General features: G+C 40.0%; 1 protein-coding gene across 5 annotated transcripts in view; it reads left to right on the plus strand.

Moving 5' to 3' along the window:
- Positions 1-17921, plus strand: part of SPATA7 (spermatogenesis associated 7) — a 77200-nt gene that overhangs the window by 19400 nt on the left and 39879 nt on the right. For 3 of the 5 annotated variants that reach the window (XM_084629944.1, XM_084629948.1, XM_084629947.1), the window contains 3 exons: positions 8621-8695; positions 10251-10343; positions 13858-13905. In XM_084629944.1, the coding sequence (XP_084486070.1) occupies positions 8621-8695; positions 10251-10343; positions 13858-13905 (216 nt within the window). The remainder of the gene's footprint in view (positions 1-8620; positions 8696-10250; positions 10344-13857; positions 13906-17921) is intronic. The other 2 variants (XM_084629945.1, XM_084629946.1) reach the window with 2 other exon arrangements.

The raw sequence follows: 17921 nt of genomic DNA on the forward strand, positions 1-17921 counted from the left end.
AGTGGAGCTAACCAGAGCCGCCAGGATCCTTTTTTAATGGGGCATTCCTGTCATAAACTGGACACCTGACAACCCTACATGGAAACAACATCCCTTGGAATGTAGTGAATTCTCTGTCAGTCTAAGTTTTTAAATCAAATTTGGATGTCTGTTTCTGAAAGAAATGCTCAAAGTGAAAAAAAAATTGGGTTTGATGCAGGAATCATTTGATGAAATTTTATGGCCTGTGTTACACAGGATGTCCGACTAGATGGTCATAATTGTCTCTTCTGGCCTTAATTTATTAATACAATTTATAATGAACTAAATTATCATTATTTTGGTTTTTAAAATGTCACTACTAGAATGATATCTTATTTTAATATGAGAAAAATATTGATAATTAAGGTCTTAATCCCACAAATATTTAAGTAGATATGTAGGTTTACTCATATTAATAGACCCATTATCTTCAATAGAACTTCTCATGATTAAAGTTAAGCATGTGCATAAAAGTGTATGCAGCATCAGGGCTACTATTGTATTTTTATTTTTAAAACAGTCTCAAACATAAAATCTTTTTCAAAACAGAAGCCTGAAGTTAACATCCTAAACCCAATATCTAAGCATTTTAAAAGTTGGTTTTCAAAGGTAACTAAATGACTTAGGAATACAAGTCTGACTGGTTTCAAACTGAAAACCTTGAAGAAAGACTATAGCCCAGTCAAAGTGTGTCATCTGTCTTGATGTGCAGAAGTTCAGTATGTCAGAAAGTGGTGTTGGTTGTAAAAATAGCCCTGCTACTTCCTTATCAGTTTTGTATTTGAATTTGTGTTGATCTCACTGGAAGGATGTTAATGAGACACAGAATTGTCTTTTTCAGTATAGATGAATGTTTTATATATCTTCTTAAAAATTTTATGTAAACTCTGAAATTCTGCTAACAATTAGGAAACTAATTAAGAAAGAAGCACGGAATATCCACCTTAGCAATTTAAGACTATAAAATGGGAAGAAAGTAAGATCTGGCAACAAGTAAACAAAAAAACCAACATTTTAATGGAGAAATCATTTAAACAAAATATTTTTTAAACAAACAAAAAGAATCATGATTGATATCCATCCTTGCCACTGGCTGGAGAAAAAAAAAGTAAATGATTCGCATCCAGTTTTCCCTTCTGTACTGCATTGTATCCTTCATTAGCCAGCAAGGCTCACAAAAGGAAGCAATTACAAGCATTAACAATGTACTAAAGGACCTAATTGATTTTTGATGTTTCTTATGTAATTTTGTTTACATTCTGTACCTTGGGAAGCTGCATATATGACAAAACTCTTGTGTAAATTACCCAGGGTGAACAATGCAATATCTCTAAAATTTGAATAAATGTGTGGCTTCCTACTGCGGTTATTTGCATTAGGTATCAAATATATATATCCATGTACTTATTGGAGGAAAAAATCGTTTTCTGAAATGACACATTTAAATCTGACTAATTTCCTAAATAAAGGTAAAACTGGTTTATACAGTTCCCAGTTCAGTTCTACATATGTGTTAGCAAAAAGTTTAAATCTGTGGTCAAAGGTGTTTACAATGGGATCATTTATATGTACACGGAAAGAAAAGCACAGGCTGTTTGGGGAAGCACAGCCCTCCCTACCCGGCCCTCCACACTGTTTCACAACCCCGATGTGGCCCTTGGGCCAAAAAGTTTGCCCATCCCTGATTTAGATTGTTCAAAGTGATAGGTACAAGTCTTATTACCTTTATTCCCCTTCCCATCTTCCCAGAACTAGTCATCTTTACTCACCCCCTGACTATCCAAGTCCCCCAGAAAACATGCCCTATTGTCAAGCTTATGTATATTCTGTCGCCAGGGAATTTCCTGAAGAATCTGCCCCTTGTGCTCCCAAATATAAGCCTTACATTTTAATTTCTAGTCTTTTTGGTTGTGAAGATAACCTTGAAATATGTACGGAGTGTAAACTGACATAATGTTGTCTTCCTGAATAGGGAACTATAGGGCCTGTTATTAGATGGTTTTGTGTCTTCAGCTAATTTTCTGAGGTCCCTGCAGCTTGGGGGCAGACCTTGGTCCTCCTCAGGAGAAAGATTCAGAGGAAACTCTGCAAGATATCTCCCTCTTCACTCTGTCTTTTGGGTTTTCCTCTGGTAGACGGGTGATTTAGATCATTGTTTTGTTTTTTACAAATGTACATGTATTAATAGTAAAAGGCTGATACAGTAACACCAAATATTTCACGTTACAGTTAAACAGTGTGCCATCTGCTGGTGAAAAATTTGTCTGCTTTTACAGACGGCTGTAATGTAAATGAATGATGAAAAATAAAGTGCCTGATTTTCAGGGCTACTGAGGAGCCACAGTTCCAGCTGAAGATGGTGTGAACATCACGTCTGTGAACACCTTTAAAATCATACCCAAGCTGTACAATTTACTGAATTGGATCAAAATTATAGTTACAAGAATTCACAAAGGGGTACTCTTATGGTGCCTGGACTGTTCTCTCCAGGGTTCCCTCACCTGAAATACTCATTAGAGATGATCTTATAACGAGACATCTGACTATAAAATGTGTGTTTTTTCTGCTATTATCAGACTCAGCTATACATCACTTACAAAATGCTGGAGAACTTAGGTTCCATTTGATCAGCTCTGGATGAGAATCTATTGAGTCTGTGATCTCCTCTCTGGCCCAGATTTCTGAATTATGCAAAAAGAAAAGGAGTACTTGTGGCACCTTAGAGACTAACCAATTTATTAGAGCATAAGCTTTCGTGAGCTACAGCTCACTTCCTCAGATCTGAGGAAGTGAGCTGTAGCTCACGAAAGCTTATGCTCTAATAAATTGGTTAGTCTCTAAGGTGCCACAAGTACTCCTTTTCTTTTTGCGAATACAGACTAACACGGCTGTTACTCTGAAACCTGAATTATGCAGGTGCCCTACCACTTCATAAGCAGCTAAAATACAAGTCCCCTGTTTCTTGATGTTTATAGTCTATGGCCCCAATCCTTCAACGACATACCTGCATAACTACATGTGAACAGTCCAACGGAGTCCAAATAGCCATGCTTTGCAGGATAGAGGTCTAAATTAGATCATGAACAGTACACAAAAGTAACAGAGAAGGATAGATTGCTAGAGCAGATTTCTAGTTTATTACTTTCACATTTGTTGTTGGATACTTAGGATTTTATTTTCCTAAAAAAATTATAATCAAATTTACTATTTATATTTGTTTTTCTAAAACTATAAATATAAATTGTCATTGAAGGACATTGTGAAAGGAGTGTGTTAAGGATGCCTTTAAATGGAGTGGCACACAAGACAAAGGAAGCTATTCCAGCCATCAGGACAACATGGAAGATGTGTTGCAGATGAGAGAAAGAAGGCTACAAATAATATATTTACACTAGCGTTTTCCTTAAATTTCCTTCCATCATATTACCACTGCTAATAATGGTGGGAGTGCTAATATAGACTATCTGCCAGTATTCTAACCACTGTATTGTGTATGCTTGCTTAGAGCAGATCTAGGTGACATGATAGTTAAAAAGCCAGTAACCAGGTGTCCACAGTAGTGATCCCAAGATGGCTAGCCCCAGTGGATCTGCACCAGTGATTGTGCAATGGTGGAAAATTTGAAGGAAAATACTAGTGTAGACTCAACCAAAGGTGATAACTAGTCAGGAGCAGTGGTGAGCTGGAGCCGGTTTGCACCGGTTCGCTAGAACCGGTTGTTAAATTTAGAAGCCCTTTTAGAACCGATTGTTCCGTGAGGGACAACCAGTTCTAAAAGGGCTTCTAAATTTAACCGGCCAAAAGTAGCGCCTTAGGGAAAATTTGGTGGCAGCTCCCCGCGCAGCGCCCTGCCCCAGCTCACCTAACCTCCGCTCCGCCTCCTCCCCTGAACACACTGCCCTGCTCTGCTTCTCCACCCCCACCCCCACCCTGGCTTCCCACGAATCAGCTGTCTGCGTGAGAAGCCGGGGCAGGCTGAGAAGCAGGCGGCGGCTTTGCACTCAGGCCCAGGGAGGCAGAGCGGAGGTGAGCTGGGGCAGGGGGGCTCAAGGAGGGCCACCCACGCCACAGCAGGTGACGGGGGGGTGGCACGCACGGGAACCACTCCCCGCCCCAGCTCACCTCTGCCACCCTCGGCCTGAGCGGGAAGCTGCCGCCTGCTTCTCAGCCCTCCCAAAAACAGCTGATTTGTGGGAAGTCGAGGGTGGGGGCGGTGCTTTCAGGGGAGGAGGTGGAGCGGAGGTGAGGTGAGCTGGGGCCGGGCATGGGGTGGGGAGCTGCCGGTGGGTGCTCTGCACCCACCAAATTTTCCCCGTGGGTGCTCCAGCCCCGGAGCACCTGTGGAGTCGGTGCCTAAGGCGCCACTTTTGATGTGATCAGTGGGGCGAGCAGCCGCTTCCCCTGCTCCCCCCAGTTACACTCCCCTGCCCCTAGGAGCCAGAGGGACTTGCCGGATGCTTCCTGGGAGCTGCCCCAGGTAAGCACTGCCGGGACTCCCCGCCTCATCCGCTGGCAGGTCCCTCTGGCTCTTAGGGGTGGGGTGGGCACCCACTACGGTGGCCCACGAGACCCTCCTGCCCGGTTCTGGGGGCAGTCAGGGGACGGGGGTGGATGGGGCAGGGGTCCGGGAGGGGCATCAAGGAACACTGGGGGTTGGATGGGGCAGGAGTCCCGGGGGGCAGGAGTGGGCAACGACCCCCTCATGGGGTGAGGAGGGAACCCGTTGTTAAGATTTTGGCAGCTCATCACTGGTCAGGAGGCTTCACTGAAGTCCAAGGGGTAATGTTTAGAAAGATACAAGAGCAGAGATGAAAGCAGGAGTGTTAATGTAAAGAGCCTCGCTGGTGAGGCTGAGAAATTTGAACCTACTATGAGTGGTGAGAAGAAGTCAATGGAGGAATTCATTTAAGCCAGGTTAAGCTGATCTGATCATTGATCAAGAGAGATGACTTTACTAGTGGCATTTGATATGTACTGGAGGAGAGGCAAGTCAGAGGTAGGGAAGCCAGGGAGAAGGAGCTGCATTAGTCAAGTAGATAACTGACTATGGTAGGGCCAAGCAATAGTGATTTAAGTGCAGGAGAAAGGACAGATTTTAAAGGTGTTTTAAATGAGGAACGGATAGGATATTGCAACAGCGTGGATGTGGCCCATTTTATTTATCGTAGGGAACAAATAATCTGTGTGTATAGTAGACATTCAGGATGTGAATCTGTAGTAACCCAGATCACAACGTGCATCTCAAATTATTTAGTTGCATGTGAAAATTAGCAACAGATATATCCTGTCCTTTCAAGAGTAATAGCTTTTGCGGTACATCACAAAATGGATAGATGCTTCAGGCTAATGGACTTGATAGCTCCTTCCTTTCTCTATTCAGGGCTCCTAGGGAATATTCAGAAGATTTCTATAGCATTTGTGCTTTGTTTCTGTAAAGTGTAACATGCCTAAATTTGAAATACACTAAAAAGCCTGTTAAACAGCTTGTATAATGGAAATATGCATTCGCTTAGTGTTAAGACATCCCAGGTTTGGAAATGCTATTATATTATAAAATGGGCATTAGGAAAAGAAGATTCCTCACAGTGATGTTGACTATCTATTTAGGATCTATGGTATTTAATGAAACTACACAGAAAGAAATTTACTAATTTGCCCTCATTGAAATCGTTACACCCATCAAAAAGAAGAATGTCATAAAAATGTCTTAAGATTTTCCCTTCTATTTTGATTTGTATTAACAGTTCTTTTAAATACTACAGCCTTTAAGAGCCAAAAGGATTCTATAGTTTATAGCTAGTTTTTAGAAATCATCAAATGCACACCAATTTTGTCATGTTCCCCCACCTTCTGTACTGTTACATTCCATGTGCCAGAAGCCACAAATATAGCCCTCAATTCTGAAAACACTCACCCAAGTGCTTAACTTTAAGCATGTAAGTAGATTACTCATCTGGTTAAAGTTAAGCAGATATGTAAGTTTTTGCAGGATTGGGGCCATAACAGAGAGTTGCTCTATCTTAGCAGTTTCAGTTTGTTTCTCTGCTTGTACATGGAGCAGAGGTGCTGGGAAGGGAAGCAGTGAGGGATTTGGACTGGGAAGGAAGGGTAAGCAATCAAAGAATAGGAGGGGAGTTAAAGAGGAGCAACCAGGAAACAAGAGAGGATAGAAGCAGTAATGAAGAATGGAAAAAAGATGCAGATGAAGAAAAGGATGGTTAGTTTTTGGTGTTAACCTGAATAGTAAAAGTTACATCCCTACTCCTAATGTGAAGGACCTTGAATTAGGCAATTAAAAAAACCCCACAATATTAAAAAAAATAAAATTTTAAAAATACTATATATCCCCAGATAAAGACATCTTTCTTTTCTCCACAATTTTTCAAATATCTTAATTTTTTTTAATTAATATAGTAAAAAGCATAACGTATTTCATGGAGTGTAGTTGTACTGGAGACCGAAGAGTACAGGTGTTTGAGATAACCACACTTATTGGTTACTTTCAGCCTCTTACCTCACAGAGTACCTGAGGTGTGTATACATCTGCTTATGACCATATACCTTGTCATATGTTTTTACTTGCACACAGAGGTGCCATGTATCAGTTGTAAGGCAATCGTTCACATGACCATTTCAGGCTCTCTTAACATCTACAGGTGAGAGAGAATGGGCTAGTTCAGCCCTTGACAATGATCATATGTTCCTTGAAATTGGCTGCAAATTATGATAGTCAATAGTAAGTGGAGCAGGTATGGTACCTTCACTTCCAGAAAGAAATCTTGTTTTAGAAGAGTCTTGTGGATTTTTTCTTTTTCTTTGTTTTATATTTTAAATTCTTGGGGTTAGCCACATAGAGTGAAGGCTCAGAGAATGTTATTGCTCATAACAATCACATATCTCCTTTTAAAAATTGCTTCAAAAATGTGGAGTTTCACAGGTGGTGATTTTAAAGATCCTATTTACATAAGACACAATAGATGGGATTTTCAAGTGCACTCAGTGTGCAGAGCACTTTTGAAAATCATACTGACTGTCAACGGGATAAAATATTGACCAGTGATCAACAGCTGCTGCATTTAATATTAAGACATTTATTTTCTGAGCAGAATATGTTGATTCTATGATGCTTATTCTCCTATTACTCCAAACAACCGGTACGAGAGCGAGTAGTTGCATCAACATTTGTCATAGAATAGCTGCACTGTGATTGTTTTAGATCTAAATATACCAAATGGAATCTCTGCCAGTCCATCAAACTGCTGGGAAGTTGAATGATTGTTTTTTCTTTAATGACCTCAGCCAGTGCAATACCAGGTTATTTTTATACAGCATACTTTGAAACAAACTCCTTTTATTGGCAAAATGATTTCTTATTGGAAGAGAAAGCACAGATTGTTTCCTTAAAGTGTTCAGAATTTAGCAGTGTAAATTATGGACATGAAACTAAATTACGTCAGCATCTATCATCTGAAAAGATTATACATACATCAGTCATTTGCTGTAATGGATTTAAAGTCCTTACAATAAAACATTAAAACAAGTTCTACTTTAGCCAAACACAAGTTTTTATTGGGCCCTATACAGGGGTAACTGGGTGAAATTTAATGGACTGTGATATACAGGAGATCAGACTAGGTGATCTAATGATTCCTTCTGATTTAAACTGTATGTATCTATGAAAACATCACAATCATACTTTGTATGCAGTGTTGTTATGGCCATGTCGGCCCCACAATACTAGAGAGACAAGGTGCGTGAGGTAATATCTTTTATTGGACCAGCTTCTGTTGGTGAGAGAGACAAGCTTTCGAGCTTACACAGACTCTTCTCCAGGTCTGGGAAACATACTCAGGGTATGTCTTCACTAGCAACGTTAAAGCACTGCCACGGCAGCTTTAATGTGACTGTGTAGTTGCAGCTCCAGCGTTGGGAGAGAGCTCTCCCAGCACTGTAAAAAAACCGTCCCCATGAGGGGAGTAGCTCCCAGGGCTGGTGCACTGTCTACACTGCCACTTTACTGCGCTGAAACTTGCAGCGCTCAGGGGTGTGTTTTTTCACACTCCTGAGCAAGAAAGTTGCAGCACTGTAAAATAGCAGTGTAGACAAGGCCTCAGAGCGTCACAGCTAAATACAAGGTGGCACAGATTGTTTAGCATAAGTAGTTAACATATTTCAAGGGAACATTCCTTTGAAGGGACCATTCCCTATGCTAAACAATCTCTGCCACCTTGTATTTAGCTGTGACACTCTGAGTATCTTTCTCAGACCTGAAGAAGAGCTCTGTGTAATCTCGAAAGCTTGTCTCTCTCTCACCAACCGAAGTTGGTCCAATAAAAGATTTTACCTCACCCACGCTGTCTCTCTACAATCATACTTTGGTATTTAGTTAATATGGGAAGCTCATTGAACTATAATGATGTTCACATTGTAATATTAAATAAAGTCCACCCTTCCAGTAATCTGTTTGGCTGCCACAGATTCAAATTTCTCATAATAACTGATTTAAACAGACCATTGCAGCTGTAAAGAAACATGTTTTGCTTTATCCTGTTTGTCAAAATATGTATTTCCTTCTAATTGCTTGACATTTTTGTTTAAGTGAGCGAATATCCAGCCATTCCCAGATATGGTCCAGCAAGCCCATTTAAAGGACATTTAAGTACTCAGAGTAATGGTAAGTAATATGTATGAGTTGATAAAAGGGTTGTCATGGTTGCCTTGTATGGACTTGTTTATTTTCTGATTTTAAAAAAAAGTTATTTCATTAAAACCTTTGACTTAAACTTTTACTGAGGTTTTAATAATAGTAATATACAAATGTGCTTTACTGAAAGGACATTTGGTCTTTTCACAAGTGGGTTTTATGTGTCCTGGTGCTTTTTCTGGCTAGAATACATAAAATTACAGCTAAAAAGGTAAAAATACCACCTTTAAGTGTTATTTCTTATGAGCTAATGGCTCAGATAGAACGAATAATATGTATTCTAATATGATACTGAGTTTGTTTCCATTCAGGTGATGAAGAAGCTATGGCTCCCATTGAGCAAAGCACTTAAGCATATGTATAATAACTTTAAGATTATGAGTAGTGCCCTTTATTCTGTAGACCACTTAAGCATGTGCTTAAATGCCCTGCTAAAACAGTGCCTATGTTTATAGGAACTTCTTGAACTCTGTCCAATCTAAAATTTTTGTGTCCTAAGGTATCTTAAACATGAATGTTTAAATAAAACATTCTGTTTAAATAAAAATAAATGATCGAAAATGCTTTAGGACTCTGTGGGACAAATCTGATCATGTAAGGTGCTGAGTGTGCTGAACTCCCACTAAAGTCAACATTTCACAGCATCAGGCCCTCACCCACAATATCCTGAGTTTAGGAATCTCTGTTTCCCATGTAACAGTTGGTAATATCTCTAAAACTTCTAACAATGTGGGTAACATTTTCCTGCAGACCTTGGGGACTGGAAGGTAAATGGAGAGGAGGGACAACTAACTGAATATTGTTTTTAAATGTATTTATTTATACTGATGAAATGTAAACATATATTCTGTTACTGGTTTGGAATAGAAGTTTTTAAAAGTTTGGGGTTGGATGGATGCGGTGGAAGTAATGGAAAACTAGGACTTTATCAGTTCAGCATTTTAACTATGAAAATGCTACCAAACCAGCCCATTAATGTGGGAGAGACAAAGTGCATGGGATTCATGGTTGGAACACCTGGATTTGAGGCTGTCAGACATACACTATTCAGTTTTAAAGAGAGGGAAGGGAGCATTAGCACACTTTGGTGACCACCAAATTTCAGTTTGGTTTGTTTAGAGATGCAGTATGATCATGTAGAAGATGGAATGAGAGTGCTTAGCCACTGGATCTGGGGCTGTAGTGCAAACCAACACTGCAGGGAAAGGAGAAAAGGTATCAGGGAGAGATGACATCTTAGAATGAAGGAGTGAGTTAAAGCCTCGGTATCCTTTCCCAAAAGTACCATGATTCTGAAGTTGTTAGGAAAGACAAGTGTCCCCTTAGGGCATGTCACCTGTGACGTTGGGAGGCCAAAAGCAAGGGCAGGCCCATGCGCTGGTTCTTGTGGCCTCCATTATGTAACACCGTCTGCCATCTTTGCAGCTCTTGTTTGGAACTGTGTTTGGGTTTGAACTGTAATTAATTAATAACTATTGATCTTTGCACTACTTTTTATAACATTCAAATGTGTTTAATTTTATAGCTTTTTGCATTGACTCCTCCCGGAGACTAAATAACCAGTACCTGATCAGGGATCACATGGCTGTTCATTATAACAAAATCCTTTCAGCCAAAGGTAAAAATGTCCAAACATGAAACTTCTACACCCAGTTTTAGCTCCTTCCTTCACTTTGCATTAGAATAGACCTGTAACAAGAATTGGGTTGTGGAAAGTTTTGTTTTTGCTGGTTCTGTTCCTTACTGATGTCAGTTGGTTGCTTCCGACTAATAATAAATATGAAAAGTCATCCAGTAACTTTGTGTGTGGTTGTTTTTCTCACATTAACATGTTGTTTTCTTATTCATTCGGATGGTGATAGAAAGTTACTACTTTGATTTCTCTTCATTTCACTCTGTTTTGTCGCTGATGCTAAGTAATATGCTTAGACCAAAAAAAAGAAAATCTTAATTAGGATAGAGTTGTGGCAGTAAACATAGATTAGTTACATCAGAATAAATGTAGAGCATTTCATCTTTTAAAAACGAACAAAAGAAACCCCCCAAAAGGCCTGATTTTCAAAGGTGCTAAGCACTAAGGGTTCTCATTGCAGTCAGTGGAAGGGAGATGTGAGTGTTTTAGCACTTTGAAAATTTTCCCCAAATGTTGGTAAATTAATATAATCTATTATTAATCTTTGTTATTCATACAGCAATAATAATGTACATTGTTCTTTACAGAGAAGTAAATTCAACCTTTAGAGTACTGTTTTCACAAAGCAAATGTTAGGAAGTCTGGAACTTCAGAGTAAAGGTTCCACTCACTCACAGCTTAATTCTTCTCTGGCAGAGGAATGAGCACTCATGAGAAGAATCAGGGAGATTGTTTTAGTTTGGGTGAAGATAAGGTTGGGTGAGTAGCTGTGATAAAATTGAGCTTATAATGGAAAGCTAGTCAACCACTGCCTCTTCATAATAGTGCAGTTTTATATTGGCTCCTTATGAACTAAGAATCCAACACTTTATCCTCTTTCTTGCCTCATCCATTTTTGCTTGTTGTGGGATGATGATCAAAGGAAATCAGGCTAGTGATTCTGCTAATCTTCGGTTATTAATAATCACTAAAGCTCAGACTCAGAATATGAAGAAGATAATGCCAATAACTATCTTTATTAGGCACAGAGGAAGCACAGCAAGGTGAATCAGAGGCTCCAGTGTGTGCTTTATTTATAATTTTATTTTTCTAAAAATGTGGTGGGAGGAAGAGTACTGACTCTTTGGCTTGTCTGTGCCAATATATTGTCAGTCTACGAGTTGATGTTGTTTAGCTATAGCTTTTGCTTTTCTTTGGATCTCTGCCAAGGCATTCATTTTTGCAGCTGCAGCATGCTTCCGAATACACACTCCTCTCCTGATTCATATTTGACAGAAATATACTATCATCAGTCACATTGCTTTAATATGCACTCATTCTCACCATCCATATGATCACAGTATGTGATATTATGTAAAGTTTCTATCTGCTTCTCATCTGCTACTGTGAGTTCTGGCTCTCACAATAATATATGGCAATAGGATGAAACAGTAGTTGCACCATTCTAACTTCCGTATTAACTGAAATGCATATTTCTGACCAAATGGTTTTTAAGTTTGAATTTCACAAGCAACCTGCTCCAGTTATGATCTGAGGAGTTGCCGTTCTCAGACATTATGCAAGCTGTTCCACAGATTTCCTTAACTTGCACAACCTTTTCATTTTAATCTCTTATTCCAGTTTGGAGAGATTAACTCCGAAGTATCTCTGTCTTGTATTGTATTTGGAAATTTTTTGCACCAAACCTCAATTCAGATTTCATATCAGCCACTACAACCTTCTGAAGCAATACCATTTCCATTTAAATTATATAGAACAGCTAATTCCCTTTTTTGTATAAATTTAGTGCAAAATGGAGTACATTTTGCTTAATTATGGCAAAACTATGCCCAAAGATTGAATATTACTGAAGTTTAGAAACTTGTGATGCTGTCCTTATGCAGTGTTTACAGTCAACCTTTCATTAAAGAATCAAGTGAAAAAAATTAGGTTGCAAAGCTCTGCCTACCTTTTTAAAAAGTCACATAATAGAATATAATGTGCTGAATCTAGGGCAGTGACCCAAGGGTCATTGGGAATTTATTAAATATTTTGTGTGCATAGTACTAAAAAAAAAGTAGATTTTTGTGTGTGTTTGTTTTAAATTTCACAGCCTACTCCCATGCTTCATGGCATAAACTGGTCCCAATCCTGCAAATAGTAATGCAGCGTTGGTGCAGCTGACTACAGGGCCATCCCAATAGCTGAAGAAGCCCTGAGACCAGCCTCATTGGCTGCTGCTCTGGCAGCCCCGGGCACCTGGTGCCCGGTGCTGCCCTGGAGCAGTGGTCCGGGACCAGCAGCAGTGTCGGCAGGGCCCCAGGCTGGCCCCCCCGCAAGCAGCAGCAGGGCCTCGAGCTGTCCCCCCTCCAGCAACAGGGGGCCCTGGGCCACGCCCCCCAGCAGCAGCAGTGGGGCCCCATGCTGCCCCACCCTGGGGGGAACAGCAGTCCTCAGGAGTGCCCCCCTCCCTGCAGGTAAGGTTTAGTCCCAGGTATTTTTAATAAAAGTCATGGACAGATCATGGGGCCATGCTTTTTTGTTTATTGTCCGTGACCTGTCCATGACTTTTACTAAAAATACCCATGACTAAATTGTAGCCTTACTCATACTTAACTTTAAGCACCTGAGTAGTTCTATTGAAATCAATGGGATTACTCACATGCTTAAAGTTAAACACACATATGGTTATAGGATCAGGACCTAGTTAAGCTCAGGAAGAAATTCCTCTCTCTCGGGATATATTATCACAACACTAGATGCATTATATTTTTCTACCTTCTTCCAGCCATTCTCAGAGACAGGGTACTGGATAAATAATTAGCATATTCCAATGTCATAATTCCTGTGTTGCTCCTCATCCATGCATCACTTAGGGTGACCAGATATCCCGATTTTATAGGGACACTCCCAATATTTGGGGCTTTGTCTTATATAGGTGCCTATTACCCCCCACCGCCATCCCAATTTTTCACACTTGCTATCTGGTCACCCTAGCATCACTGCACATATTTTTAGGGCATGCTTTAAAGACAGGAATATTCAGGCTTTGTCATCCATTAAAACTCAAGGTCAGAATAAACATGTTTTTATTGAGTATATTACACTGGGGAGCAATATCTTTGGAGATGTATTTCAGAGTAGCAGCCGTGTTAGTCTGTATTCGCAAAAAGAAAAGGAGGACTTGTGGCACAAGTAACATACTTTAATTACACTTCCTTTTCCATAGCTGCAAGTGAATAGTACAGTCTGTATTTATAGGGAATGTTCATTAAAATGCATATTTCCTGTAAAATTCAGCATCAAGAATTTTTCTTTGACATTTAATTGAATCCATTAAAACAAACCAGTGGTCTGAATACACCATAAGCAGATACCACAATGAAAAATAGAAACTGTTAGCCTTTAATTAAACAAGTCTTCCTTTAGTGATATTTTGGTAATATATTCTTCTAACCATAGCAAATATTAAGAATAGGATCTTGCATAACTCACTTTTATTTTTTTTTATTGTTTTCAGCAGCCGTAGACTGTTCAGTGCCAAAAAGCAGGTTAACCAGCATCAAATGTAAGTATTTGCTATGAGATGTTAATTCTTTAAAAAGTTTTATAAAGTTAGAGTGTTATTTGCTGTTAAGGCAACGATTTAATCATGGGTATTTTTAGTAAAAGTCATGGACAGGTCGTGGACAATAAACAAAAATTCATGTCCCATGACCTGTCTATGACTTATACTATAAATACCCCTGACTAAATCTTATGAGGGGGGCCACTGGTGGAGGGCGCAGGTTGGGGAGGCACATTGGGCCAGCAGCACCAGCTGCCAGGTGCCGCTGACCACAGTTGCTCCAGCTGGCCACCCCAGGGTCCACCCGAGCAGCAGCTGCTCTGGTCACCCCAGGGATTTGTGACTTCTGCAACCTCCATGACGGACATGGGGCCCTAGCTATTAATGAGACAACATTCAAATTTGAAGTAGGGGCCTCACAAATACAAGAAAAGTCCCAGTCCCCACCCAGAAGGGCACACAATCTAAATTCCTCACAATATAAGTGAGGCTCATAAACAGAAAAGGGAAGGAATGAGAGAGGAAGCAGAAGGATAACAATAAAAGGTCGCAGTTACTCAATAAGGCATACATATCTTCATGACTCTATAACACGCCTCATTCCCCTTTTTGTGGCAGTCTGTAATGAATTTAGCCCTAGTGAAATGCATCTAGCAAGTTATTGCCAACCTTGAAGTTTAAAGTCGTCTTCTTCCCCATGGTGGATGCAGCAGAAGCAGGAGCCGTGCAATATTCTCCCTCCCACCTCCCTTCCAATCTGTTACATCTCTGACCTTATGGCACCACATGTGGGGTGGGAGGGAAAATTTGTCTCCATATGCACTAAGACTCTCTATGAAGACTTTTAACAAGAGTGCCCATTAGTGCCAGTTCCAGAGGTGTTTTGGGGAAGTCAACACCCGCCAGGAACTGGACTGAGACCAATCAACTCGTTTCACAAAAACAATCATACAGCCATCAGGTGGTAACAACATAGGTCACTATCAACCCAGACTGAGCTGCAGTTATTACTATTGTCAGTTATATCTCTATATCAAATACTGTTTGTGATAAGAGAAAGGAGAAAGTTATTGTGACAACAGTGAAAGCTGAAATTCAGTGACTTCCAAGACATCAGCTTACTGACTGCTTAGAGAAGTGTATCAGTCAAAGAGGCTAAAACCTCAGCTGCTTGTTAAATTAACAAACATATTTCTCCGTTGTATTCTTGTCAAAATACATGCGAATAATTTGTGTAGCTGTTTCCATGCTTGTATTGTAATTAGTAACAAAAGATAAGATGATGATGATAAGTGACTTATTAAAGTAGTCATTTTGGATGGAAGGAGGCCATGGAATGTGTTTTCTACTCAGTACAGAATCTAGACCCTCCTTCTCTGTACTTAGTTCAAGACACAGCCAAATCAGTGTGTTGTGAGGAGACAAGATTCATGGTTCACACACCCTTTGGGCAGCAATGCTCGGTTTCCCTGGGGGCTGTTACATGTCCCTGTGGAATGGGTTTTAGGGATGTTAGGCAAGGAGCAAATCAGGGCCAAAAGGTCCATGACAATCTGTGGATTCATCATCTGCTGTCTTCAGAGGGTGCAGCACAGGCTGGAACAGTATCACAAGGGATTATTACAGCCTCTAGACTGCAAGAGCAGCTTCATATCCGCTATCCTGCAGATCACAGCTTGGGATGTAGAATTGTTCCTGGTGCCCCAGCTGTATCAATAGCTTCTCTGTACCAAGCATGGCTACTTCGGCTTGGTGTAGGAGGGAGGATTAAAGTGCTTGGGTGGTTTGGTTTGGTTTTGTTTTTGAAAAAAAAAAAGTTCACTTCTGTGACTTCTCTTGCTGCCTCAGTTAGGCCTTTATTTGGATTCCCCCCTGGATAAAGATGATTCTCCAACACCTGCTCAGTGCTCAGGCCTTTCTGAACTTTCTGCCCATTTATTTCAGAGCCTTCTATTTTCACAAACAAAATACTCCTGAGCTTTGAACCTATATGACACGGTTCATGCCATAGTAAATGTTTCTGGTTTATATGAGTTCATGTTGAAAACAGGGACAGAGCCTTAATCTTAACAGATAATTGTAATGGCACTAGTAGGTGTATCCCATATTTCAAATGGAACTTGCCTAGGTACAGTATATTTCCATTTCTGTTCAGTTTACTCAGACCATTCTCAGACTGTGTAACTTTGTCATGGTTACAGAATTGGAATTAATCTCCTACCAGTGTGTGATGGAAACTTTACACCTTTGCTGCAGTTAGTGTATTTGCCCATCTGCTTGGTAAAAACAGTACACTAAATCCTCACTACATTGCTCTTTCACCTTATTTTCAAACTGGACTGGAACTTTTCTTCCCATCCCATATCAAATAGGTGGCTGTGTCATAGCAATCAACAGCACAAGCACTGAGATTGCTAGAAGGGTATTGAAAAAGAAAATATGAAAAAGATCATTTTAAAATAATCTCATATCAATTGTCCTTTCCATGTGAGCCATAGGACATGGAATAGTTAGTTTTTTGTCATATGTTGGAACATATTAATTTACTATTTTTTCCTTTTATATTCCATATCTTACTACTTTTTACTTCTTAACTGTGAAAATATTTTTACTTGTGGTGCCATAATCTGGGATTTACAGACACTTTATTGAGCTTTTGTAAAGTTTCTCAATTACTTTTTCAGATGCTGAATTTTCTCACCGTTCTGCTTTGAAGTCCTCTTCTCCCCTCATTGCTTCTCAACTGAGTGCAAATTTTCAGTACGAAGTGCTGAGATTTATCAGCATGGCTTCTATTAACATTAATGAGAGTTGCAAAGCGGAACACCTGCACATCATGCTGAAAATTCCCCCCCGCAAATTGTGCTTCTTGCTCTGCTAAAATAGCAGGTGAATAGTTCCCTTTGGGCTGTTGCCATGGCTCAGTCATTGGTTCTTAAGCACTAACATGGTAGTGGAGCTGGCACTTCCTCCAAACAAGTGCATATGTCTGCCCTTAAAGTGTATTTAGTTTCCATAGTTCTTTTCCCACTATCCTAGCTGGCAGCAAAGCAGGCAAGCTGCCATGCAACTGAGCCAGCAGCAAGCATGCACATGTGTATTAGATCAATTCTATTGACTTAAAATAGTTGTTAAATGTGAAACTTCTTGAAATATGAGACTTCTGTGTGCAGAATTACCCTAAGCATGTCGATACCAGTGCCTATTAGAAATCTCATTATTGTAGCGTTTGTGCCAGAAAACTTGACAAAAACCCTGCCAGATAAGACAGGTGCTGCTACACATGCCTGGATTCCAATAACAACAACTTTTGCAACCCATATGTTTAGAGGTTTTTCCACAGAATACACTGACAGTGCAGCCTGAACCTAGTGATTGAGAGTGTAGATCTCCTGCTAGGAAAAATATGCATTCTGAGAAATTGCCCACCAGAAATCCAGCACACATAGTGGATGAATATCAAGTATGAACCTGCAGTTACATTTTTTAGAAGTGATTAAACATACTCATTTTTAGGAGAAAAAAACCTAATAATGATGCAGTCTAACTGATACTTTTCCTTGCCTGGACCTAGGAACTTATCAGGATTTTTATATTTTTAGGCCTGATTTTTTCCAGCATTACCTCCACATGTGAACACGTACATTTTGTGCATTATCACTGATAATCTTTGTGTTGTGAAAAACATAAAATCTCTGTGTAAACTAGGAAAATCAAACTTGTCTATGTTTTGCTGCTGTGCAGGAAGTTTGCACAATCTTCCCTGCACTGGCCCTTCCACCATCCCCATGAGTCCTGCCTCATTTTCATGCATACTTTCTAAGAATCTATGCAATAAGGGAGCCCTACCTCATTCCAGACACACGTGCATTTTTTAATGACATGGGGTTTTCTTACATACACAGATAGTGCCAACAGAACAGTGAGAATGGGGGGGGGGGTTAACTTATTTACTACAACTGCCAAGTTTCCAAGTTCTGTCACTCCCTGAGGGCTCATTAGAGCCATTAAGAGCT

This window comes from Lepidochelys olivacea, assembly GCF_965140295.1.
Source record: "Lepidochelys olivacea isolate rLepOli2 genome assembly, chromosome: 6".
NCBI lineage: Eukaryota > Metazoa > Chordata > Testudines > Cheloniidae > Lepidochelys > Lepidochelys olivacea.